Below are 24,426 nucleotides of genomic sequence, written 5' to 3' on the forward strand. Positions count from 1 at the left end.
CGCCTTGCCATCATTGCTGGCACTGCCATTGCTGCCGTTGTGGTCGTGATAATCTTCTATGTAATTGCCCGGAGATGTGGTAAGTTTATTCTTGCATTAGGGAGTTGTTGCTGTTGTTGCCGTTGTTGTGTGCTAAATGTGTGCATGTTAACTACTTTGTTATAAGTAGAATTAAACAAGCTAAAAAGAAAAAAAAAAACATGCAAAAGATATACAGGATTATATGCCATGATATCAAATACACAAAATAATACATATTCATATTTTACCAATATCACTAATATGACAAAAATACATCAAAACAAAATCACTAAGTTATTTTGTGATTATTATAAGGTAACTTCTAAAAAGTATCCAACTGTGCTAACCTGCAACACAGTGAATTTTACCTTTAGAACCTGTACAAACTAAAATACATCGGCTTCTTTGTTGCAAAGTATTATTCACCTTTTGGCTAAATTTGACATTTTTAGCCTTTCAGATAAATCTCCCATTTTAATTGTGCTATGAATGATTATTTTTAAGCTTTCTGTTTATCCAAAATAACAAGCTACTATAAACTGTCCATCCACCTTTGACTGTCTGTCTGTGTGTGTGTGTGCGTGTGTGTGTGTGTGTGTGTGTGTGTGTGTGTGTGTGTGTGTAGGTGCAACGAACGAGCAAATCTTTGAATCTTGTGGCAAACCCTTTTTTAAGCTCGCAATGGCATGCTCTGAGCTGCTTCAAAAAACGGAATAAAAGGGTTTGATTTTTTGTCTTTTGGATACTAAAGATTTTTCATTCATACTGTTTTTAATAGCTTTTAGCACACTTGTTATATCTGTCTTTCTTATATCTCTTTTGAAAAAAAAATCTGTATGCTTGAATGTTGTAGTCAATCGATTTTCTGTTTATGCTTAAAAAAATGTTCTGTTTAAAGATATTTATGAAATTGGGTGGTATGTATAACCTGCTTTTCTATAACTAATGAGCACTGTGGTGAAAATGGTCACTTCTGCTTGCATGACATGTTTCATCAAATAGACCAAATCAGATGTTCCTCACATTACATATGATCAATAAGACTGAGATCCCTCGGCTCAGACAAAAGCTTGTATGTGTGTTAGGATTTAGCCTAAACAGCAGGCACAGATACACAGAAATAGGAAGGTTTTTGATTTGATTATGTATAACAATGGGAAGAAGTAATTTGTGTTGTGATTGATAAACACTAATGTTCAAGTAAAGTTCAATAACGGGTGTTAAAAAGATAAAGATAGAATAAGTACTCAGAAATAAAAAAAAATGCATTGAATGACGGAAGGGGAATAATAAATTTCTGTTTGAGATTATAAGAAATCATGAAATGCAGTTATGCATAAAATGGGGGGGGGGGGGGGTGGATGATTGTTAACATCAGATGTTGTTCGTATCATAAAAACCTCTGCAGTTAATGATTATTCGCAGTTTCCCTGGGGGCATTGTCAAAGTGAGCAGAAGACTGGAAGACTCTGGTTGACATAGTCTTTTTTTTTTATACCCACTAGAGATAATTTTTTTAAACTTTTCTTTAAACTCTTACATTTTGAATGTGAATATTATTAACTGATTGAGCTGTTTCATTTGTTGTTTCTAAATTGCTTAATAAAGTATCTTTTTTTGCGATTAAAGTACATTTTGTGGACATTTCATTCTTTTGACGTAAAGATTGAACTTGGGCATGATTATTACCATCTACTTTTTTAAGGTTCTTATAAGTTATTCTAGTGTTTTAAAACTAACAGATCCCTGTGGTCTATTTTAGACCGGGGAGGGGGAGGGAGGTTAATGAATTATGCTAATAGTGAGTAAAAAGTAAACAGTATAATACAGATAAATAAAAAAACACTCCCAAAACAGAAAAAAATTATTACAAATAAATTATTACAAAATATTAATAAAAGAACTATAAAAATGGAGGCAACTTTGCCTGTGGTAGAATGTATACAATGTATGAAAAAATCTTTGCTGCAGATACTAATTTTGTGTTTTAAGATTTATGAGTTTCATGCTTTCATAGTGGCACATGGAAGAACTGACATTTTCTCAGGTGGTACACACTGTAAAAAGTTTGAGAAACACTGATAAGGTAAGTGTATGTGTGCTTTTGGAAAACATTTACAGCTGCAGTACAGAATCTTTGAAACAAGCTAGCATAAAACATTTTTAGAATATAAAAAGAGCACTCTGCTTCTCTTTACAGCTCCTCACTCCACCAGGGAACCGTTTGGCATTTTCTGTGCAAATGTGATGTATGTACTGCGGCAGTCATAAGTTTTAGTAGAGTTGTTGCTGAACCACATAAAAATATATCATTAATTTTAAACTCCCCAATCAATGATAATGTTATGTTGGAATGTTGTTAAAGAGGGTCAAAAATGTTTCAACCCAGTTTGTTTTGCAGATTCTGTATAGCAGCTTTAATATAGGAAGGACACAACTTCCAGATTGTACGAGTAAAATAAGGTTTTTTGTCTTTGTCAGTTTAAGTGATCTAGTAGCTCTGTTTTGGAAGTTCAGTTAACGCTAGAAATGTGTTTTGGAGTTTGTACGTGCTTTGTCTCTAGGGGCCACCGTAAATATTTATATATAAACATATGTAAATAAAATCACTTGTTTTTACATTAGTAATTCCTTTTGTGCATAATTTTATATTATTGTTAATAATAAATTAATTAAAGCAACAAAACAACCTGAAGAGCCGGTTGGGAGCCGAAAGAGCCGGCTCTCTAAAAAGAGCCGGAAATCCCATCACTAATCGCTCTGGCAGCAACACCGCTAGAGCCAGAGCAGGGGGGAGCTGGAACAAACCATTTTGGGAGGGGGGGGGGGGGTTATCTATACATTTGTTGTTAAAATGTTATGGCTCAACCAGGTATTGTATGCTTTTTATGTTTTTAGTAGTGTGTCACACAAATAGCAAATATTGTCAAAAAAAGTAAGAAATCTTTGGGGGTGCTTAAAATGTGCTAAAATCGCCCCTGGTCAGAAGCGCTCCGTCTTCACTGGACTCAGTGCAAAAAGAGATACAAACTATTAAAATAATGGTAAATGGTAAATGGCCTGTATTTATATAGTGCTTTACTAGTCCCTAAGGACCCCAAAGCGCTTTACATATCCAGTCATCCACCCATTCACACACACATTCACACACTGGTGATGGCAAGCTACATTGTAGCCACAGCCACCCTGGGGCGCACTGACAGAGGCGAATAATAGAGAACAAAGAAACATTTCACGAAGAGTGAAAATAATATCACAACCAAAACCTTGATCTTGGGAATGTTGCTACCTGTAAACTTCATGTATTCAGTGGTTTATACAGTATGAACATTGGATTTAATTTTACTTTGTGTATGTTCATTTTTTTTTTTTGCCATATTGAAATTAACCTTATATATTTTTAGATGATTGGTTATGTCTCCTACAGAAGAAAAGTTTAAAAGATGGATTTAGTCATAATTTCAACACATGCAGTGATAAGTAGGATGTATTCTAGATGTTGTGGTAAAAACTACAATTACGGACAAAAACTTCTACATGCATGGGCCACTTGATTAGGTACAACTGCACATTAAACTATACTGGTAGTCACTCTCAATTTGCCTATAAAAAATATAATTGCACCTGTCAGGGAAAACACTTACTGTGCAAAAAAAAACCCAGTTAAAACACATAAATAAAATAATAATAATAATAATAAATACAAATAAAATATATAATAAAACTTTTCTTCATAGTCAGCAAAGAACAAAAATTATTGGAAACATAGTCAAATTAATGAGCATGAGAGTACAGTATATTCAGCTTTGCAATATATATGAAATATATTCAGTTTTAGAATTTATATTCAGTGTTAAATTTAGCTAGGCTCAAAGTGTTAATTCTAGTTTATTTAAATAAACGACATACTCACATGCAAAAGTGGGGAGGCACCAAGGGTGGAAAGAAGTTAATGTAAGGTGGCACATGCCACCACTGTAGATCTGGCCCTGCTTAGTACATTAGATCATGTTTTAGCTACAAATTTGCTCTCTTGCTGGAACGTTTGGTGTACATGAAATGTAGTAAATGTGTCTGTTTGTTTACCAATTTATGAATTCATTCATCCTATCATTGAAATAACCACATGAGAGATGATATTGCAAATTAACTGCACACAATAGCAGCAATTTTAGTTGTGCAATATTTCCCATCACTGCTTGCCTTTAGTTTCTCTAGTGTGTATACAAATGCATTGTAGAATAATTTGGGTTTTAGATTGTTACACTCACACTTGTCCATTTTCTAACCAGGAATAGGCTAAACATCTTATTCCATATTTCTCTAGTTTCCTGAATAGTAGATCATATCAGATCTACTGTATGAAAAGCTTTCTGTAGGTCAAGATAAAAACCATCGCAGAATTCATCATTTTATTGATTTTAAAAGACTATGAAACTTAGATTTACTCTCATCAACACAGCGTCAAAGCAGTTTGAGAATTATTCACAACGTTTAATCTATCAGTTAATTTCTGCCACAAACTCCCCTCCATCAATCTTACTCAGTTCACGAGACATCACAAACTGGACTGACTGAGAGACATGAACTACTTTTTGTGCAGGTCTTCTTGTATTAAAACAATATTTTCTTCTATGTAAAGGAAGTAAATAAACAACAGAAAGGAAGAGAAATCCTGCCAATTCAGAAAATAGAACAAACTACATAATATGTAGTTTGTTCTATTTAAACTACATAAGACTGGCCACCTATAAAATCCAAATCTTTAAGAAATAAAAATAAATAAAGTTCCAGTGTTATTGTCGTTTAAGCAATGAAACCCTAAAACTGTTGAATTATTGCTTGATTATGTTTATGATAATTACTTACTTTACTTACTTTGGGGTCTAGTGGAAACTGTTTTGAAATAAATTTCTCTCATGTCACTCTGATCTGTTCACAAAGATTCAACAGAGAAAAAGTGCTGCATTGATTTGAATACAATTTCAAAGGTCTATTTGACTTTAATGAACTCTGCAGTGGCTCCATTTCCCCAAATATAAAGTCCAGCATAGAGCGGCTGAGTGAATGTGGTCTGGACTCTGTGGAGGAGAGTCATGGTTTCAGAGACGCTGTAGAAAGACAGAATACCTGCTCTGTGATCCAGGTACACTCCTACTCTGGAGGACCGAGGACCTGAGAGGAGAGTTGGGACATTGTTGTGAATAAATGTATAACTGTTTGTGTAACAATATAATGCCCAAGATTTGTCATTGTTTCCAAATCCACATTCATTGCCCGTCCCTGCTCTGCTGATATTCTTGTATGAGACTGCAACACCAACTTCTCCCCCTCTCCACTCCACCTCCCAGTAACAATGTCCAGTCAGACTCTCTCTACTCAGGACCTGAGGCCATGCAGTGAATCTGTCTGGATGATCAGAATAAGACTGTTGTTGTTTCATTCGTGTTACTTTTCTGTTCCCCTCAGATAATAACAGACGTCTGTTTGCTGTGTTTGGATCCAGTGTGATTTCACATGAATATTTTAAGAATCCAGCTCTGGTCTTTGGCTCTGCTGGTGACAGTAAAACATCCACTTCAGTGACTGTCAGTGAGATGTTTGTCCATTCCTCTCTCAGAATGTCCTGTAGTTTATCTCTGGTCTCTGACACAGCTGCTGTCACATCCTCAAAGTAGCTCAGAGGACGAATATTGATGCTGGATGAGTGTGTAGACTCACTGAGTGCTGACAGTGAGGGGTAGTTGTGTAGAAACTGGTTGTGATCCTCTGTGTGTGAGAGCTGCTCCAGCTCGCCGTCTTTCCTCTTCAGCTCAGCGATCTCCTGCTCCAGCTTCTCCTGAAGCTCTTTGACTCGACTCACTTCAGTTTCCTGCTGGGATCTGACCTGCTGCTTCACATCAGAGCTTCTTTTCTGGAGGAGACGGATCAGCTCAGTGAACATCTTCTCACTGTCCTCCACTGCTTTATCAGCAGAGCCATTGATGGCCTCCACCTCCTGTTGAAGCAGCTTCACATCTTTCTCTCGCTCCTGGATTCTCTGCTGGATGTTTAGTCGTCTCACCTCGAGCTCCTTCTGCTTCTCAGTCCTTTCTGCTGCAGCTGGGACTGTTTCATGACCTTTATGTTCATCCATTGTGCAGAGATAACAGATACTCTGCTGATCAGTACGACAGAAAATCTTCATCACCTCATCATGACGAGAGCAGATGTTCTCCTGGAGCTTCACGGAAGTTTTAACAAGTGTATGCTTTTTAAAAGCTTGAGATTCATAGTGAGGTTGGAGGTGTTTCACACAGTAAGAGGCCAGACAGACTAAACAGGACTTGATGGCTTTCAGCTTCCTCCCAGTGCAGACATCACAGGCCACATCTTCAGGTCCAGCATAGCAGTGATCAGCTGGAGCAGCTTGGAGTCCAGTCTTCTTCAGCTGCTCCACTAAAGCTGCTAACATGGTGTTTTTCTCCAGGACAGGCCTCGGTGTGAAAGTCTTCCTGCACTGAGGGCAGCTGTGGATTCCCTTCCTGTCTTCTTCATCCCAGAAACTCTTAATACAGTTCATGCAGTAGCTGTGTCCACAGGCTGTAGTCACCGGATCTTTCAGTAGATCCAAACAGATGGAACAAGAAATTGTTTCTTTGTCCAGCTGAACTCCTTTCTGTGCCATTGCTCCTCTCAGTTTCTCTCTGGCAGAAAGGAAAGCATTCTGACCTCTGATCTCATAACATACTTTTCTGTAGTGAATGGAGCCTGTCGGCTCTGAAACGTTACAACATGTTTGTTATACCCATCTTCAAACTGCATATCTAAAGGGGAGGGAACAAGGAAATACATTTACAGTGTTTCAGGAAGAAGAGGGAGGAGTTATCAGGCTTTGACACATTCCAGGAAGTGGAGCAGTTTGACGTAGACACTGTTTAACCCTTTGAACATAAACAAAGGAAGCAGATCAGTTTTTACATTCATAATATACAAATGATGAGCAAATAAAAAAGCTGCCACATTGTAACACCATGGCACATATTATACCATGAATTGTTTTTCATTTCAAAAATGTTCACATTCAGACACAAAAATCATTAAATATCACACAGTTATTAATCCTTCAAATATGAGACATTTGGCTTTCAGACACAGAGCCAGTGACTTTATCTTTACTGCAAGTATTTTTGTGTTTTACACCGTTGAATATCAAGTTAAATATGCTGCAAAATGTGAACATTTACAGAATAAAAGTCAGAATGTGTAGAACAGGGTTTTTTTTTCCACTTATAAAATGTTTTCACATTCTTGTCTTTTAAACTCGCAGATACAGGAAAAAATATTTGCAATCAACTGATATTTTCACAGATATATTGAGAGCTGCAGACTTGCAATTCAAATTTTACTCTTATTTATTATTTTTACTACTTGGAACCACAACTCTGTGATTCCAGCCTCTCAGATCAGTGAATACAAGTGCTGGTGTCATGATCCGGGGTGTCGGTGGTGTTTTGGGGAATGTTTTCTTACTCTGTTCAAAGCTCAGGTCCTTCCTCCAGGTGAAGTTCTGGGTCTACATCTGCCTCTCTCCACATGCGGCTCATTGTCTGCAATCAGCGATGAAGTTTTAAGGACCACCTCAGAGTATTTATCAGATTGTCATCTAAACAGTAGTTTTAAATCAGCCTCCATGTTCTGCTTGCTCCAAGTGTTCCTCTGTTTAATTTCACCTTCTCATTATCCACTCACCTCCACGCTTATCTGGATTTCTTCTGTCACATTGTGTTCTGTCGCTCCGTTTCTCCCAACTTCCTGTGGAGAATCTGGAAACCCACCTGCCTGCTTTCCTGCTCACTGTAACCATCCATCAGTCCAGAAAAGAAGGTCTCCCTCCCTCCAAAACCCAGATTCACCAGCCTGCCAAGGAAGCAATCTTCTTTACTCTCCTTGCAATACAACTCACCTGCACTGGAAATAATACCGGTTTCCTCTGTTACAATGGATCCAGCCTCTCAGACGTTTCCTCCTTGTAACATTTTACAGCTCTCTCTCTGTATTTAATAAAATCAGCTTGAGGTTGAAACAGCCGTGACTTGAGTCTGCTTGTGGGTTCACTTTCATGCTGGCCTCTCGGCCCTGAAAGCCTGACTTCTCCCTCTCGAGTCACAAATTCACACATTGTGAGCTTCCACTTTGCAGCTCTTCTTAAGAGAAATCTGGTACAAAACTTGCACTTCTAGCTGAAGGGGGACAGGTGGTGGTGAGGGAATTTGTGTGGTTGAAAGCAGAGACAATAGGAATGGAGGTCAGCCAATCAGAATATTGATAACTGGTACGTATTGCAGCTCTTTGTGTTGTGTCTTTCTGGGGGTGTCGATCAGAACAAGCAGCAGCCAATCAAATGCAGTGCAGTCATTTATTTCGTTGGCTCAGATATTTACACAGCACAGTAATGAAGGGCACAGTACAGGTTTTACAGTCTTTGTAATCTGTGAGTGTGCATTGAGCTTTGCTCTGAAGAGGAAATAAAAAACAAGAAATAACATTTAGTTTCATGTCACGTCTGTAGGTTTATATAACAGTTATAATTAATTAAACTAAAACTCGTACACATATTTCTGTGTTAAACTAAGTACATCCTAACTCTGACCTTACAGCGTTCACAAAGACAAACACAGTCCAACATCACCATCTACTGACTACACGGGTTTAGAGCAGCGTGATCATGTGACTACATTTGCACAAACATGAGTATCAAGCTGCAAACTGTCTGTATCAGTGTTTCCATTCTGAAAGATGTGGAGAGGTTTTAAAAAATAAAATACATATGAAATAAAATAAATTAATAAATCATAACACTTTTAGATTCAAATATTTGATTGAATAAGCAATTCAAGATTTCCAACTTATGATGACAACATAAAGTCTATTCATATATTTTAATGACACAGTAAGTATGTTATATTACTGTGAACATTTAAATATTTAAAGACATAATTAAAGAGATCATCAAGAAATCCTTATTGGACCTCTTTTAAATGTAAAAATGCTGCAGATGTTTGGTAAAAGTAGATCCACAACGACTGCATCCCTGCATCTGTTTCTTTCCTGGTAAAAATTAAAGCAACAATAATGATGACAAAACAGTAAAAACAAACCAAAAAAACGATAAAAACAGAAATGCTACTCAAAACATAAACCTGCTTAACAGATGCTGATCAGTACGACAGAAAATCTTCATCACCTCATCATGACGAGAGCAGATGTTCTCCTGGAGCTTCTTGGAGGGGGCCACCAGCTTGTGTTTCTTTATTGGAGCTGCATCACAGTGAGGTTGGAGGTGTTTCTCACAGTAAGAGGCTGGACAAGATAAACAGGACTTGATGGCTTTCAGCTTCCTCCCAGTACAAACATCACAGGCCACATTTTCAGGTCCAGCAGAGATCAGCTGGAGCAGCTTGGAGTCCAGTCTTCTTCAGCTGCTCCACTAAAGCTGTAAACATGGTGTTTTTCTCCAGAAAAAAAAAGTTTCCTACACCCTACATTTAAATATGTATCACTCTGAACTTTGCCAAGATGTGTCACCCTCATTTAAATTGTAGAAGACTGGACTTTGGTTATATAAGACGATAAGAGAAAATAATGTATTTAAATTTACTGCCATGCATTTGCTCTTTTCTGCCAACAAGTAACACTGATAAACCCAGCTAAACAAACCATGCAAACAAACAGTAACATCTCCACATAAACTAACAACACCTGCACAGCAAATTCAAAAGTGTTAAATGTTTTGGTGTCTTCTTGCAAAAGTAGAGTTAATTTTACTCTAAGCAGAGTCACATTCTTTTAATGTAACTCTGAGGTGTAAAATGATAGTAGTTAAAATCGAGTGTTAAAAATGAGTGTTTCTCTGTCAAATCTGGAGGTGTTAAAATGGAAACATTAACTCTTGACCTCTTAACTCTGAACTCCTAGAGGGGCTATGACACCAACAGAGTAAATTCACAGACTCCGCCCCCAGCACGGCTCCAATTGAAGCTGAAGTGAAGCCGTTTCAGAACATTTTGCTCTACATATTTGAGTTGTTTGCCAGGCTTGGTAAGTCATTTTTTCAAAGATTGTTTCAATTATTATTATGAGCTTTTACTTCTGTGGCTCTTTGGAGTTGAGACAAAGCTGTGTGAAAGGCATTAGCCATGTTGCTCGCTGATAGCATAATATTCTGTTTTAGCTAGCTGAAAGGTATTGTTTGCGGGCAAATACCACAGCCTTGAAAAAAAGCTTGCATGTGAATTTTCAGTCAAATCTTTGGTCAAATACACCTAAAACAATGTGTAGAATGTGAAACGTTGGTATAATGGTGCTACTTGAAGCCTGAAAACGATCGCCCATAAAAAAAACAAAAACGAGCAAACAGCAGTAGCTGACGTCCTGACTGGGTTCTACGTTAGCATAGATCCCTCCAGAGTTTTGTGCACACGGTTTAGGTAAAAATTAAAAAGGTTGAGGTTTTACATTTAGTTCAGTATACCTGTTGCCTGTGTCTTTGTCTTTTGGGAAAATACTTTACACAAGTAATGGCTCAAAGAGGATTCCTTTTTTTTTTACTGTGCTGCAATTGTTTACTGGATTATTTGTGCCATTAATTAGTGTCAACTAATTTTTATTCGATCTCCGCACAGGATATGCTTGTGAAGATGGAATATGGGGGAGAGCAGAAGTGTGTTGAAGTTCCACAAAGGGATGAATGAAGGACATGCATATTGTATTGAAGAAATAAGTGATGAGAATGCTGTTATTTGCATTTACCAGCTCACCTATGTCAGACCTTTTGATAAACACAATTCTAATGAAAGTGAGAACATGTATACTGTTACATCTTTCAGAAAATGTTTTGAAATTGTGGTGCACAGTTCAGAATAAATGTTTTCAAAAACCATTGCATCTTTTTAGTAAATGTTTATTTCCAAAAGAAATTTCTAGAAGTTCAGAACAGTAACATTCCCGCTTTTTAGAATGAATTATATATATATATATATATATATATATATATATATATATTTTGTGTTTTAGTTATCAGTTTGTTGTTTGTTTTATGTTTGTTTGTCTGTTTGTTTATTTTTTGGTTTTGAATTGTACACTGTATTATGTTATGTAATTATGTACTATTTGTGAAAATAAAAAGGAAAAAAGTTAAAAAAATAAAAAAATTAACACTCTCTGGTGTGGACCCATATAGACACTTTAATAGTGTTGAAATCAAATCCGACAGTGTTAATTTGGACATGCTGGATTTGCTGTGTGCAATTAAATAAACCTTAAACCATAGCAATACCTACAACTGCAGATCACAACGTTTGCATCTTAACTAAACACTTAAATACAACACTTAAAACACAAGACAGGAACTCCTAAAGCTGCCTGTAATAAACCACCTCAGGAGCTGCAGCACCTTCCTTGTAGATTTTGCAACTACTGCAACATATACAATGAATCACTGGAACTATTTCCACTGAACCTGCAAATGATAATGCTCCAGATCAACCGTGCAATCATCAATGCAAGAAGAGAACACTATCACTTCTGCAACAAAATAACTCCTAAAACCAGCAATCTTAACCAAAGGTTGTCCTGCATTTATCTTTACAGAATATCGTGACCTGCTCAACCTGTAAGCCAAACCAGCGCCCCACGCTTCTCATTTATGAGTTCTCAGTAGTGATTTTTTATTTTTCTGAACAACCATTGACAGACTCTGCCACACAGTGACACATGTCAATGTTTTGATCACCAACAATGCTGAGAGAACATAAAGGAAGAAGGTGCTAAATCTGGCAGCTTAGTGCTTGAAAGAACTTCTGCAACTAAACAAACTTTGGTCAGCTCAGTTCTTATGTTCAAAACTTATGTTTAATGTTTTCACTGATCAATAATTTTAGAACTGACTCTGTGTGTGTTTGTTTGTTTATTTATTTATTTATTTTACTGAGTTTTTATTAAATACTAAGGTAAAAAAAAACAGTCTATGAGCAATACCTCATTAAGAATCATTCAAAGCTACATGTGCAGTACTCCGTACAGCTTACATCCTTAGAGAGTAACCACTTCAAGCATTAACCCTTTGAGGTTCACACCAAGAAAACTGCAATTTAAGAAATAATTCGTTGCATTGTTTATTCCTTTAGAACAACAGCAACAAAGTTTAGATATTTTTTAACCAACTCCAGCTTCTCGTGTTCCTTCTTCCTGATATTGCTGTCATTCGGAACCGCTACATCGATCACTACGGCCGTCTTCTTCTGTTTGTCTACCACCACTATGTCCGGTTGGTTAGCCACCACCATTTTGTCCGTCTGTATCTGGAAGTCCCACAGGATCTTAGCTCGGTTATTCTCCACCACTCTTGGGGGCATCTCCCATTTTGACCTCGGGACTTCCAGGTTATACTCGGCACAGATGTTCCTGTACACTATATATATAGAGAGAGGGGGTTCAGTCTAATATGTGTGCTCCAGTGAGACATTAGACTTCAGTAAAACTATGCAGTTACCTAATTATGCCCAGTGTTTAATCTCCACTGAGAGCTAAAACTCAGTTTTCAAGCTGTGTGCTGGTGAGCGTAAACTGTGACTATCACCATGTTACATGGGCGCTACAGAAACATGAAACAAGGCAGAATTGTTATTAAAATGATTGCATTGTTGTCCGAAGACATTACTGCTACTAACACATCCATATCTGCCACACAGAGCTCTACATGTACTGCTCATTTAGAACAAATGACTGTCAGCAAACGAGGACACAATCACACAGCCCACTGTCTTTGTTAGATGCGCGCCTGTTTCAGCAAAGTTCACAAACTCCCTCCAACACAACGTCCGGCCCACTGTGCGGCTCCACCAATGAGATCCGAGGGCCCGCGCAGTGGTATTAGCATACAGCCTGTATAAAAAGCGCCGCTCTCGGTCAAACAGCTCATTCGTTACTGCAGAGTATCGAGGAGAGAAAATGCCTGAACCCGCCAAGTCCGCGCCCAAGAAGGGCTCCAAGAAAGCCGTGACCAAGACCGCCGGCAAGGGCGGCAAGAAGAAGAGAAAGACCAGGAAGGAGAGCTACGCCATCTACGTGTACAAGGTGCTGAAGCAGGTCCACCCCGACACCGGGATCTCCTCCAAAGCCATGAGTATCATGAACTCGTTTGTCAACGACATCTTCGAGCGCATCGCAGCCGAGGCATCTCGCCTGGCCCATTACAACAAACGCTCCACCATCACCTCCAGGGAGATCCAGACCGCAGTGCGCCTGCTCCTCCCCGGTGAGCTGGCCAAGCACGCCGTGTCTGAGGGCACAAAGGCCGTCACCAAGTACACGAGCTCAAAGTAAGCTGACTGCAACTCAGACGTCAACACAACGGCTCTTTTCAGAGCCACACACGTCATACTGACGAGCAGAATTCCAACTGTTAAACATGCAGCTCACTATGTTACAACTACTGTAATCGCGGATGTGCACCTTTGTGTCACTGGGTGCTATCAATCCGCTGTACCGACCCCCAGTCAACAGAAATGTGTTCCGGTTTTTACTTTGTAGTCACTTTGTCTTTCTACGAACACAATTAATGCGACTTTTTATTTAACACTTGGTTTTAGTTCAAAGTGTACTTTTCTTCTTCTGACATGCAAAGTTGAGCAGTCATTAGATTAAAATGCTTTGGCACAAAACTAGCATCAACATTCATGTTGCAGCTTTTCATTGCATGGTCGTGTCTGTATCGTTTCAGTCGTCTGTATTCATCTTGTTGCAGTTTTCTGCTTCTGCTGTGAGGTCCCACCTCCATGCACTTACACAATTATTCGCTAGACGGGTATTTCTTATAAATGATATCATATTAGGGAAATTTTCCTATACATATCTTTGACCTGGAGTAGAATTGATTATGAAATGGAAAGAAAAAATGCTTATGAACTTACAAATTAGCAACATGATCCGTTTAAGGTAACCCTTTTCCATTTTTATGGAATTTGGAATTAAGAGAATTTGTTCCACTGTGCGAAAAGGCTGGAGTGCAGAAAAACTGGTACAGATGCAGTTACAGTGTACCTGGGCCCCACCAACTATCAGCTAAAGAGAAGAAATAAATAAAATTGCTGCACATTTTCTAGACCCGTCTGTGGTCCTGTCTGTTATATGCAGCACCATGCTCTTGCTTCACTGTTAAAAGTTATCAACTACATTTTAAAATATGCTATTAAACACATAATACATTTATAGATGCATATTATTATTCATGTATGAAATATTGAGTTCTATTGTTATTTTTAAAGCCTACACTGGCTGTTGTAGTGGAGGGACACATTTTATTCCAAGCTGAGCCCGTACTGCTATTTATTTTTTACCATGTATTTATTTCATTACTCGTTTCATAACCATTTTGATTCATGTTCATATGGAGTTCTGTAGTGTTAAGGCCCTCCCAGCTGGAGGAGAAGAGTCAGTGGCTGCCCTGTGTCCCCCTCCTCAGTACTTTTCCACTAAAGCTGAGGTTGAAAGTTGCGATTTGGTGTGAGCCTCCCTTCGGTTAGACTTAATTTGTCAGTAACAAAAGACAACATTTCCACATTTAGAGAATAGAAGAGTGGGCGGGGCCACTGAGCTTCGAGCGGTCCAGCGAACCGTCTGTTTTCTTTTACGTCCGCCGAGCACGGATAATAACACGGCTCCGTGGGGTTGAGATTCATTCGACTTTGTTCGTTCAGAGAAGAAACAATAACCATGAGTGGACGAGGCAAGGGCGGCAAAGGACTCGGAAAAGGAGGCGCCAAGCGTCACCGTAAAGTTCTCCGTGATAACATCCAGGGCATCACCAAACCGGCCATCCGCCGTCTGGCTCGCCGTGGCGGAGTGAAGCGTATCTCCGGTCTGATCTATGAGGAGACCCGCGGTGTGCTCAAGGTGTTCCTGGAGAACGTCATCCGCGACGCCGTCACCTACACTGAGCACGCTAAGAGGAAGACTGTGACCGCCATGGATGTGGTGTACGCTCTGAAGAGGCAGGGCCGCACTCTGTACGGCTTCGGCGGTTAAACTCCTTCACCCTAATCCACCAAACGGCTCTTTTAAGAGCCACCCACTTTCACTTTCAGAGCTTTGTTCTGCGATCTTGTTGGGGTTTTTTTTTTTTTTTTTTTTTTCTTTTTTAAAAATCATGATTCAGGCGAGTCCTGAAAGTTATCAAAATATCTGCCAGTATCCCCCAAGCAACTTCTGAAGTAATACGTTATAACTTAACAATTACCAACTGAGATTCCTAAAATTAACTCTTCATTTTTCTAGAGTCTATAAAATTAAGCTGTTTATCATGTGTGCTTTCCTTTCTCCTTAACTGACAGAGCCACAAACTGAACTTAAAGTTACAGACCTATTCAATACCACTGTTTCATTAAACTCTCCTATAGCAGGAGTGTAGCCCAAAAGAAAACTGAAAGATTTCACTGATTAATCAGTTTATTTGTAAATGCCTTTCTGCCACAAATCCGCTTAAAGCAGAAGTACTTATTAGTGATGGGATTTCTGGCTCTGCTAACTAAAAAGAGCCAGCTCTTCAGGTTGTTTTGTTGCTTTAATTTATTAACAATAATAAGAAATTATGCACAAAAGGAAATACTACTGCAAAATAAAGTTGTTTTTTTTTATTTATATATGTGTGCAGTGGCCCCTGGAGACAAAGCATGTACAAACTCCAAAGCATATTCCTAGTGTTAATTGAACTTCCGAAACAGAACTACCTAGATCACTTAAATTACAGAAATGAAAGCATATGGGTATTGTTTGTGTATTTATACACAAGCACTCATATATATTCAAGTAATTTTTAAAAAAAAAGTTCATTTACCTGTTACTACCACACACTAAATCTGGTCGTTAGTACTTCCTGGCTTGTGTAGCCACTAGGTAACAAAAGCTCAACACCGCGCCCAGCATCCTGGAGCACTTCTGTTGTGTTTTGTACGTGTTTTGGAGTTCGTATGCGCTTTGTCTCTAGGGTCCATCGTAAATATACTTTTATTTATTCACTCCTAATAAAATGTAATAAATCATATATTACAAAAACCAACTATTCAGTTCAACTTTTAACTATTTACATTTTCATCTTTTTCCTTTTAAACAAATTTAAAGTGAAACAACACCAAACACTGCAAACCACAACACAATTAAATATAAATTCTAATATGAAAACAAAAAGATGCATATATTCTGTCATATGGACCTGCATGAATAAACTTTCTGAATCCTTTATCATCTGCAACTGAAAATAGTTGTGGATGATTACTATACCTTTCTAATGTGACGTTGTTGTCCGTGGCTCTCTTTCCCCCTCTCTTCCTCCTGATCTGTTCCTGTGCTACTGAGATTGTGACTACCGCCCTCCCCTCCTTCCCAGCGCAAAGCACAACCCACAATCATAAGAAAAGTGAAAGAGAGAGAGAGAGAGAGAGAGAGAGAGAGAGAGAGAGAGAGAAAACAACCCACATCTTGCGATAAGGAGCCGGCTCGCATCGTTCACGTCAAAGATCCGGCTCTAAGAGCCATTTCGTTCGCAACCGACACATCACTAGTGCTTATGTAGTAGGTCTTTTTTTTTTTTTAAGATAACCAACCCACCTTTGATCTAGTACAGCAGGGGTCCCCAATCCCAGTCCACGAGGGCCGGTGTCCCTGCAGGTTTTAGATCTCACCCTGGATCAACACACCTGAATCACATGATTAGTTCATTACCAGGCGTCTGGAGAACTTCAAGACATGTTGAGAAGGTAATTTATCCATTTAAGTCAGCTGTGATGGATCAAGGACATCTAAAACCTACAGGGACACCGGCCCACGTCAACTGGGATTGGGGACCGCTGTAGTAGAGGGTGGACATGCGTGGATGAAGCCCTATGAAGCTTTTGAAGCCTCTTCCTGATGTGTGCCTGAAATTTTATTTTCACCAACATGTCTGTTTAAACTGCAAACAAAGTATCAAAGGCAACTGTTAATGCTCTGTGATGAAATGACCCACATCACAAACAAGAAGTTTTGCCAGATTGTCTACGTTGACATGCTTCCAGGTAAAGAAAAAGAAAAAAAGGAGAAATATACTTTCCTACATTTGCTATTCTACATGCTTTTAAACAATTTAAAAAGTACAATTCATAGTTTGTGAATTACTTAATGTTTAATTACTATTGAACAAATGACCGACTAAGAATTTTAGACTTTAGTTTACTTCAGTCATATTCCATATAAATCAGGTATCATACAAAAATAAAAAAAAGCTTGAAATACAATCATGACAATAAAAGAATATGACTTTAAGGACTTAACATTACTTCAGTTATAGGACACTGTGTTGGTTCTGTCACCTGACAATAGGACATAGATGACAAGAATAAAATGGGTAACTGCTTCAGTGTTTCTGTCAGTTTGTGCAGATCTTGATATTTGTCTCAAAAATGAACCCTATGAATATGTGAGTACCATTAGGATGAAATTGTGTCACCAACATGTTAATGTTAGATAACATTTTAACAGCCTCTGCACTCAGAAAAATAAAGGTGCCAACTGGAACCAAAAGTGGTTCTTTAGACTGATGCCATAGAAGAACCTTTTTTGGTGCCACAAAGAACCTTTCAAACAATGGTTCTTTGAAGAACCATTTCTTTCAGTGGTTCATTGAAGAACCTTTAAAGGTGCCCCAAAGAACCATCAAGAAATGGTTCTTTGGGGCACCTTTAATGGTTTTTCAAAGAACCTTTTTAAAAATGGTTCTTTAAAGAACCATTTTTAAAAAGGTCCTTCAAATGGTTCTTTAAAAGAACCATTTTAAAGAACCTTTTTTGAGTGGTTCTTTAAAAAACCATTTTAAATCTTTCAAAATAAAATGCATCATAAATTGAATTTGAGTAGGGGAAAATAAATACGAGCACAGCATAGACATATATTAATGGTTTATTGTCATTTTGTAGTTACCAAAAGACAAAAAGGCATTTTAACCCTCAGCACAACATCACTACTAATACATGTCACATATTAGTGTTTTAAACAGTAATAATTAAATATATTTGCTATACTATAAATAAATATATATAAATACTATAGCTACAGATAACACAACAAATAATAAATGTATTGTTTAATTAATAAAACATCAGAAAGTGATAAAACACATTAGAAATAGCAATAGCTTCATAACAGACCAATAAAGCAACACATTTTCATCAGCAGATGTTTGCATGTTCAGTAAAAATATTTCAACAAGTTTATGATTAAAATGATCAATGAACTTTAACATTACACCATGTAATGTACGTTTCATGTTGTACTCATGGTCCTTGGTTAGTCCAGTTTAGGACAATGTCTCTGACGTATGTTTCATATCAAATATATGTCATATCAAAACAAGCCCACACCTGCAGTTGTTTCAGTTTTTCACTGGTGTTTCCTGTCAGCTGGTCAACCTCACATCCATATCAGCCAACCAAACGACAAGCTCCTCCCTTTGTGCTTCAAATCCCTCCCACTCTGAGACAAGGAGCTGAAAGAGAGAGAAAAGAGTCAATTATAAAGAAGAGAGAAAAGTGAAACCCTCCTCAGAAGGTCTGACTCGCATACCTGCAGTTGACCTGTGATGGACTCCAGTTTGGCGTTCACGTCATCCCTCGCCGATGCCAGCAGCCGAGTCTGCAGGGTGCCCTGGAAGAGCTGAGTTAATGTTCGACTCCTCTTGGTCAGGCTCTCCAGCTGGATGAGCCGAGGTCTCCCCTCTCGCCGCTGCCTCTGAACACAGAAACACAAATTGCATCTGAAGCAGGAGGTGCAGATTTTTTTGCTATTCTTTTCTAAATCCAGGCTAGATCACGTGGAGGTATTTGGAAAACTTTTTTGGCCAGTGGACGACTGTTGTCTTGCAGAAAGTCAAATCAAACATATGCGATACACAATTAATTCACAAGAACACATTATAAAAAATAAGTCCAGTTTTTGCCTGATTTCAAATGAATTCTGCATCAAAACAGGGTGACAGAAGTAAAACGAGTGCACAAAGCCTCACTTTGTACAAGCCTGCTATTACAGTTCTCCTCTATGCAGACGACTTTCCTGTTTTCAAGGCACAACTTGGATCTGCTGTACGAATCTTATGGATACACACTAAATGAAACAATAGTGTGCACGACTCCAGATTCTGATCCCTCATCCTAATATGGTCCCAACATAGCAACAGCAATAAAGAAAATGTTGAGGCTTCAAAATACAAAGTCCATAAACCAATGGCTGACGTGGGTTTTATCATAAGGGTGATAAATATACAGATTTCAGTCTGTCTTAGAGATTTGATGTTCATTTACCTGCAGATGCACTATACGTGCCTGCTCTATGGTTTTTCACAACATTTTGCACATCACTATTTAATACAGGAAGTAGGTGAACTAAAACAAGTCATCTTTCTTTGTGAGAGGACCATATTAATGAAACAAACCTCAATGACATCATAGGGATCCCTAAAGATGCTCCTGCTGCTTCTCTTCCTCCTCATCCTAAGCTTCCTTCTTCTTGTCCTCAACTTCCATCCAATTGTAATTCAACCTAATTGTGTTTCTCCCCCTTCTCTTCCTCATTTTGTTGGAGCTGTGAACACAATTAATGTGAATCTGGATTAATTTGTGCAAACAAGAAAAATCTACAGCTTTTTGGTCAGAGGTGCTCTTGTGATTTAAGCCGGGTAGAGTAGATTTATGTGTTGATGCTACCTGCTTCAGCTCTGGCTGCTGAGTGATATTTACACCCTGGCTGGATTACAAACTTTAACCATGTGCTGAACTTTGGCCCAGCGTTGATACCTCTTGTTAGTATAACGACCTCTTCTTAGCTTGTATGTATGATGGTGGATAAATGAAATATACAAACAAATTTAACTATATTACAAAAGAACATCTACCTTGGAAACATCAAATGACCGGAGCATAACTTGTCAACTAGTCCGAAACTAAGTTATGCAGGAACAGTCAAAGACACCTTCTCATGTCACATTTCTATATAATTAGATTAGACAATAAAGAGTTATCTAATCTAATTATTCATTTAAAACTCTTATGCATAGCTGCATTTTATACAGCTCATACAGAATTCAAAGTACAGGTTCATGTGAGTATTTAATGTACGGCTCAGATCTACAGAATTTCAGAGTTTCTAGAGCAGACACAGAGCTCACGTCACAACAGGCTTCAGGCGCCATTTTAGTGACTTTAACAATATATTACATTTTAATTTCGGTCTAGCTGACATTAGGTTATGTACGCAGCACGCAATTGAACCACATATTTTAGAAGCCAAAGGTTCAAATTAGCTGGGAGCAGCTTCACTTAATTATAACAGTGGTTTTGTTAGGAAAACCGTTGGATACTAAATTGCGTTGACCTCAACGGCTAACGTATCTAGCTAATCGCTACTGTTAGCACAACATTAACAGCAAGCTACAATGACGAGTAACAAAAACAAAACAGTAATAAGGTTTTAATGAAAATGTTTTACCTTTTCTAACAGTCCCAGAATCCACAGCTTCAAAGTCCAGCAGGTACTGAAGACTGTTATCCGTTTCGCTGTCACCATCCGTGAGTTTTTTTCCCGAAAGGTCAAGGCCCGCCGCTCGCACACTCTGTCTGCGCATGCGCATCCCAACGACTGACCCCCTCCGTCCGCTCCCTGTAGGTTATAGTATGACGTGTTCTGACGTCACTGTCTCTCTCCCTGTCATTTATTTGGCTCGAAACACATATTAACAAATTGCTCAGTGATGAACAACTACTCAGATCATTTACCTAAGCAGTGCGCTTTGTCAAAACGAAGTCTGTGTTCATTACACTGACATTCTGTTCTGCAATTGTTATTTACTTGTATTTTATAATTTGACTTTACATACTGCTGGGTGGTTTGTAAAGTTTATTATTATCATTATGCTATATTTTCAAAAATATATAATAATCTCAAAAGTAATGCCTTGGAGTAGAAAATAGTAATGCTTTATTAAAATTTAAAACTAAAGTACAGTATTTGAATGTGTGTATTGTGTCTACTGTTTACAAATATTTCTAACTTTTATTTGAATATTCAGTTTCCTACCATCTTCTCTTAAAGGGTAATTGCCAGGTATCCCGCCCTCCCCCTTTGCACACACATGCACACAAAGAAAAAACACAGTATAATTCACAGCCTCATTATAGTGAATAAATATTTATGCCATTTACACCATCAAACTTAGATTGCTAAGGATGAAGAACCTTTTGTTCTTTAAAGAACCATTTGTAATAGCTGAAGAACCATCCACAAAATAAAAAGGTTCTTTGACGTATGATGGTTCTTTAAAGAAACATGAAGACATCTGAAGAACCATTTAAGAACCATAATTTTTCTGAGTGTGCAAACCAATAATAACATGTGTAGTTTAGAGTATTTTATAGCACATTTAAACAATAGGAGTCTACGCTTTATACGTCAGAGCACTTGGCCTATCATATCATCTAGTACAAAGCACTGAAATGTGATGAGCTTTGGAAAATAATTAATGAAACCAAAAATGAAGGTGTAATTCAATATAAGTATGCAAATGAAGATGAAAACCTTTCAATAGTTAAAAATATACAAGACAAAATATTATCTGAAAGCATGAGAGACGTGGTATGGCTCATCTCGCTCGGGCGCCTCCCTGTGAGGGCGGTGGTACAATGGAGTTGTTTTGTTACCACCATGAAATGTCCTATGACAGACTGTGATGAAGATGAGACCCTAGAACATCTTCTATTGGATTGTTATAGGACAACTGAGATCAGGCAGAAGATGACAGAGATTGGCTATGATGTGGATGTTAATATTAAAGCAGTTAAATATGGTTTGTTTAAAGAAAAAATGTGTGACGACAAAAGGAGACTCTTTTGGTTAGTAATGTGTGTAATAAACACACATATTTGGAAAACCCGTGCCAAAGGAGTACTTGAACAAAAGATGATAAGTAGTGATGTGGTGAGTAAACATATCATTACAGACCTGCGGAGAAGACGAACAATGGACCTGAAACTTGGGAAAGTTTTCCCCTGGAACGAATTGAAACTGTAAGTCTTGTGAACGCTGTGTGGACTCAGATTTTCCTCCTTGTTGTATGTGCTCATGGTTTTGTGTATGTAATTGTATGTGTATGTGCATTTTATATGTAAATAAAGTTAAAAAAAAAAAAGAAAATAATACGTGAATAATTAAAGGAGGAAGCCATTACAACAGCATACAACAATTCATGCTTTTAAAAAAAGAAAAAAAAAATAAAAAAAAAAAACGTTTTGTAATGGAAGTCGGTGAATTCCATGTTCATGCCGACTGTAGTTTCTAGAATAGAAAGAGCATGAAGATATAAGTGCGAGTATGAGCTGCTACTACTACTGGACCGAGCTCTTGGTGTGAGTGAGGTGGCTCTGAAAAGAGCCGTTGTTGGTAGGAGAGCGTGCAGCTTAAGCTCTCTCTCCGCGGATGCGGCGAGCCAGCTGGATGTCTTTGGGCATGATGGTGACCCTTTTGGCGTGGATGGCGCACAGGTTGGTATCCTCGAAGAGTCCGACCAGGTAAGCCTCACTGGCCTCCTGCAGAGCCATGACAGCAGAGCTCTGGAAGCGCAGGTCGGTCTTGAAGTCTTGAGCGATCTCGCGGACCAGGCGCTGGAAGGGCAGCTTGCGGATCAGCAGCTCGGTGGATTTCTGGTAACGGCGGATCTCGCGCAGAGCCACGGTACCAGGCCTATAACGGTGGGGCTTCTTGACGCCTCCGGTGGCCGGGGCGCTCTTACGGGCGGCCTTGGTAGCTAGCTGCTTCCTGGGGGCTTTGCCGCCAGTGGATTTGCGAGCGGTCTGCTTGGTTCTTGCCATTCTTCCTTACTTTTCTTTCCCTGTGATACGAGCAGAAAATGTAGCGAACAGAGGAGACTCGCTGCTCTTATAGTGTGTGACTGGCTGTGACGCGGTGCCGCTCCGGCTCGTGATTGGTGATGGGCTCCACGTGGAGCACCGCCCGCCTCGGTGTGTGCTGCTCATTGGAGAAAAGTGCATTGATGTTGCGCGCTGCCGCAAGCCTCTCTGCGATTGGTGCGTGACGAAGCTGCGCGCGCTCTGCGGAAATATAAGCGAGGCTTTGAGCTGATCGGACCACATTTTCTCTTAGTCTCGATACTACGAAAAAAAGAACCTGTCAAAATGAGTGGACGCGGAAAGACCGGAGTAATTGGTTATTAGTTATGTAATCATGCCCCCGTATGCCCCATTATCGTTTGCTTCAAACTTCAGCAATTTATGGGTGAGACTCAAGTACATCGGAGACGGGGACCCCCCGACCCGTGATTATGTTGCTGAAGAGCTGATATTGCAAACATCATGGCTGAATGTGCAGGACATATACTCCTTCATTGCTCTCCCCAGTAAACGGGATTTCGAGCTGTGTTTCACCGAAGAGGCACCCTTACGTCGCTTCTTAGAGATCTCTCTTTCCAACGCATCACATCCGAAATGGAAAGACTGGCAAGTGGAGTCTTCTGTCCAGGTAGAGGTAGTGACTCTTGTTGTTAAGTTCTGGACTGGAAGGATTCCAGACCAAGATATCGAGCTATATCTTAAAAGGTATTGCGAGATTCTTCAACCCCCAGTCAAGCCAGTGGATAAATTCGGATTCTGGTATGGAGTCCGAAAATACAAAGTTCGGATGCGTAGAGATGAAGCTGGACATATAATCTCCATCCCTAATTCCATCTCGTTGGGCCCCTACAATGGCAGGATTATTTATCCGGGCCAATCGGTGAGGTGTTTCATCTGCCAAGGTCCAGACCACCAGGCGAGAGAATGCCCCACTGTCAAATGTTGGAAATGTGGTGAGCTGGGCCACAAGGCTAAAATCTGCCAAAACGAAAGTGAGTGCTCCCTCTGTGGTGCGAAAGGGCACACTTTCTTTAAATGCCCCAAGTCTTTTGTGAATATACTTAAATCTTCCCAACAACCTCGACCTTCTTCCACCATGGATTTCCCTTCTTTGGTGGATCCTTCCCAAGTCTTGGATCCCCCTGTGAATGACCAGGTGAGAGAGCCCCCTCCCTCTACTCCTCCCCACCCTCCTCCGACAACTACCCCACTGTCACTCCCAGTTTCGCCTGTATTGGACAATCCACAAGTGGATGAACAGGATAACCAGTCTAGCCCTGTACAAAATGAGTTACCATCTCCACTGTCTCAGTCAAGCGACGAGAGTGATAAAGAGCTAGATGGTAACCTAATCATAGAGACATCGGATGGCGAGAATGAAAGCGATAGTGATGACGAAGAAATCGACAGCGAGCAGACACCTGAGGACGACGGAGATAGC

General features: G+C 39.2%; 6 protein-coding genes across 11 annotated transcripts in view; 3 read left to right on the forward strand and 3 right to left on the reverse strand.

Moving 5' to 3' along the window:
- LOC146579219 (uncharacterized) overlaps positions 1 to 24,426 on the forward strand; it is a 176,529-nt gene that overhangs the window by 130,456 nt on the left and 21,647 nt on the right. The gene's annotated exons all lie outside the window — the stretch shown is intronic.
- Positions 3,764 to 6,694, reverse strand: LOC146579231 (tripartite motif-containing protein 16-like). 6 transcript variants are annotated; one of them, XM_085262539.1, is made up of 2 exons: positions 6,654 to 6,688; positions 3,764 to 6,518 (listed from the first exon to the last, which is right to left on the reverse strand). In XM_085262539.1, exons 1-2 carry the CDS (start codon positions 6,686 to 6,688, stop codon positions 5,015 to 5,017), a joined length of 1,539 nt encoding a protein of 512 aa, XP_085118665.1. In that variant the 3' UTR covers positions 3,764 to 5,014. The 6 variants fall into 6 exon arrangements, with proteins under 6 accessions (XP_085118665.1, XP_085118650.1, XP_085118673.1 ...); XM_085262524.1 differs by having other exon boundaries at positions 3,764 to 6,459; positions 6,568 to 6,688; XM_085262547.1 differs by having other exon boundaries at positions 3,764 to 6,103; positions 6,392 to 6,688.
- LOC146579232 (histone H2B 1/2) lies at positions 13,005 to 13,636 on the forward strand. The gene has a single exon (XM_085262676.1). The coding sequence runs from the start codon at positions 13,012 to 13,014 to the stop codon at positions 13,384 to 13,386; it is 375 nt and encodes a 124-aa protein (XP_085118802.1). The 5' UTR covers positions 13,005 to 13,011; the 3' UTR covers positions 13,387 to 13,636.
- LOC146579233 (histone H4) lies at positions 14,752 to 15,540 on the forward strand. The gene has a single exon (XM_085262697.1). It carries the CDS (start codon positions 14,776 to 14,778, stop codon positions 15,085 to 15,087), a length of 312 nt encoding a protein of 103 aa, XP_085118823.1. The 5' UTR covers positions 14,752 to 14,775; the 3' UTR covers positions 15,088 to 15,540.
- LOC146579234 (uncharacterized) lies at positions 18,368 to 19,614 on the reverse strand. The gene is made up of 3 exons (XM_085262686.1): positions 19,520 to 19,614; positions 18,655 to 18,819; positions 18,368 to 18,577 (listed from the first exon to the last, which is right to left on the reverse strand). The coding sequence occupies exons 1-3, from the start codon at positions 19,574 to 19,576 to the stop codon at positions 18,488 to 18,490; spliced, it is 312 nt and encodes a 103-aa protein (XP_085118812.1). The 5' UTR covers positions 19,577 to 19,614; the 3' UTR covers positions 18,368 to 18,487.
- Positions 22,398 to 22,947, reverse strand: LOC146579235 (histone H3). The gene has a single exon (XM_085262654.1). It carries the CDS (start codon positions 22,944 to 22,946, stop codon positions 22,536 to 22,538), a length of 411 nt encoding a protein of 136 aa, XP_085118780.1. The 5' UTR covers position 22,947; the 3' UTR covers positions 22,398 to 22,535.

Source organism: Mchenga conophoros, linkage group LG3, assembly GCF_057382185.1.
Source record: "Mchenga conophoros isolate Kocher_MC1m ecotype Shallow Benthic linkage group LG3, M_conophoros_male_GT1.1, whole genome shotgun sequence".
In the NCBI taxonomy this organism is placed as follows: domain Eukaryota; kingdom Metazoa; phylum Chordata; class Actinopteri; order Cichliformes; family Cichlidae; genus Mchenga; species Mchenga conophoros.

Excerpts from the sequence above, each read along its gene's own strand:
- LOC146579231 (XM_085262555.1), bottom strand. The coding sequence starts at position 6,688 with ATGGCACAGAAAGGAGTTCAGCTGGACAAAGAAACAATTTCTTGTTCC.
- LOC146579232 (XM_085262676.1), top strand. The coding sequence starts at position 13,012 with ATGCCTGAACCCGCCAAGTCCGCGCCCAAGAAGGGCTCCAAGAAAGCC.
- LOC146579233 (XM_085262697.1), top strand. The coding sequence starts at position 14,776 with ATGAGTGGACGAGGCAAGGGCGGCAAAGGACTCGGAAAAGGAGGCGCC.
- LOC146579234 (XM_085262686.1), bottom strand. The coding sequence starts at position 19,576 with ATGAGGAGGAAGAGAAGCAGCAGGAGCATCTTTAGGGATCCCTATGAT. Across the intron at positions 18,820-19,519 it reads ATCCCTATGATGTCATTGAG|AGGCAGCGGCGAGAGGGGAG; the intron begins GTTTGTTTCATT and ends TTCTGTGTTCAG. Across the intron at positions 18,578-18,654 it reads CCATCACAGGTCAACTGCAG|CTCCTTGTCTCAGAGTGGGA; the intron begins GTATGCGAGTCA and ends TCTCTCTTTCAG.
- LOC146579235 (XM_085262654.1), bottom strand. The coding sequence starts at position 22,946 with ATGGCAAGAACCAAGCAGACCGCTCGCAAATCCACTGGCGGCAAAGCC.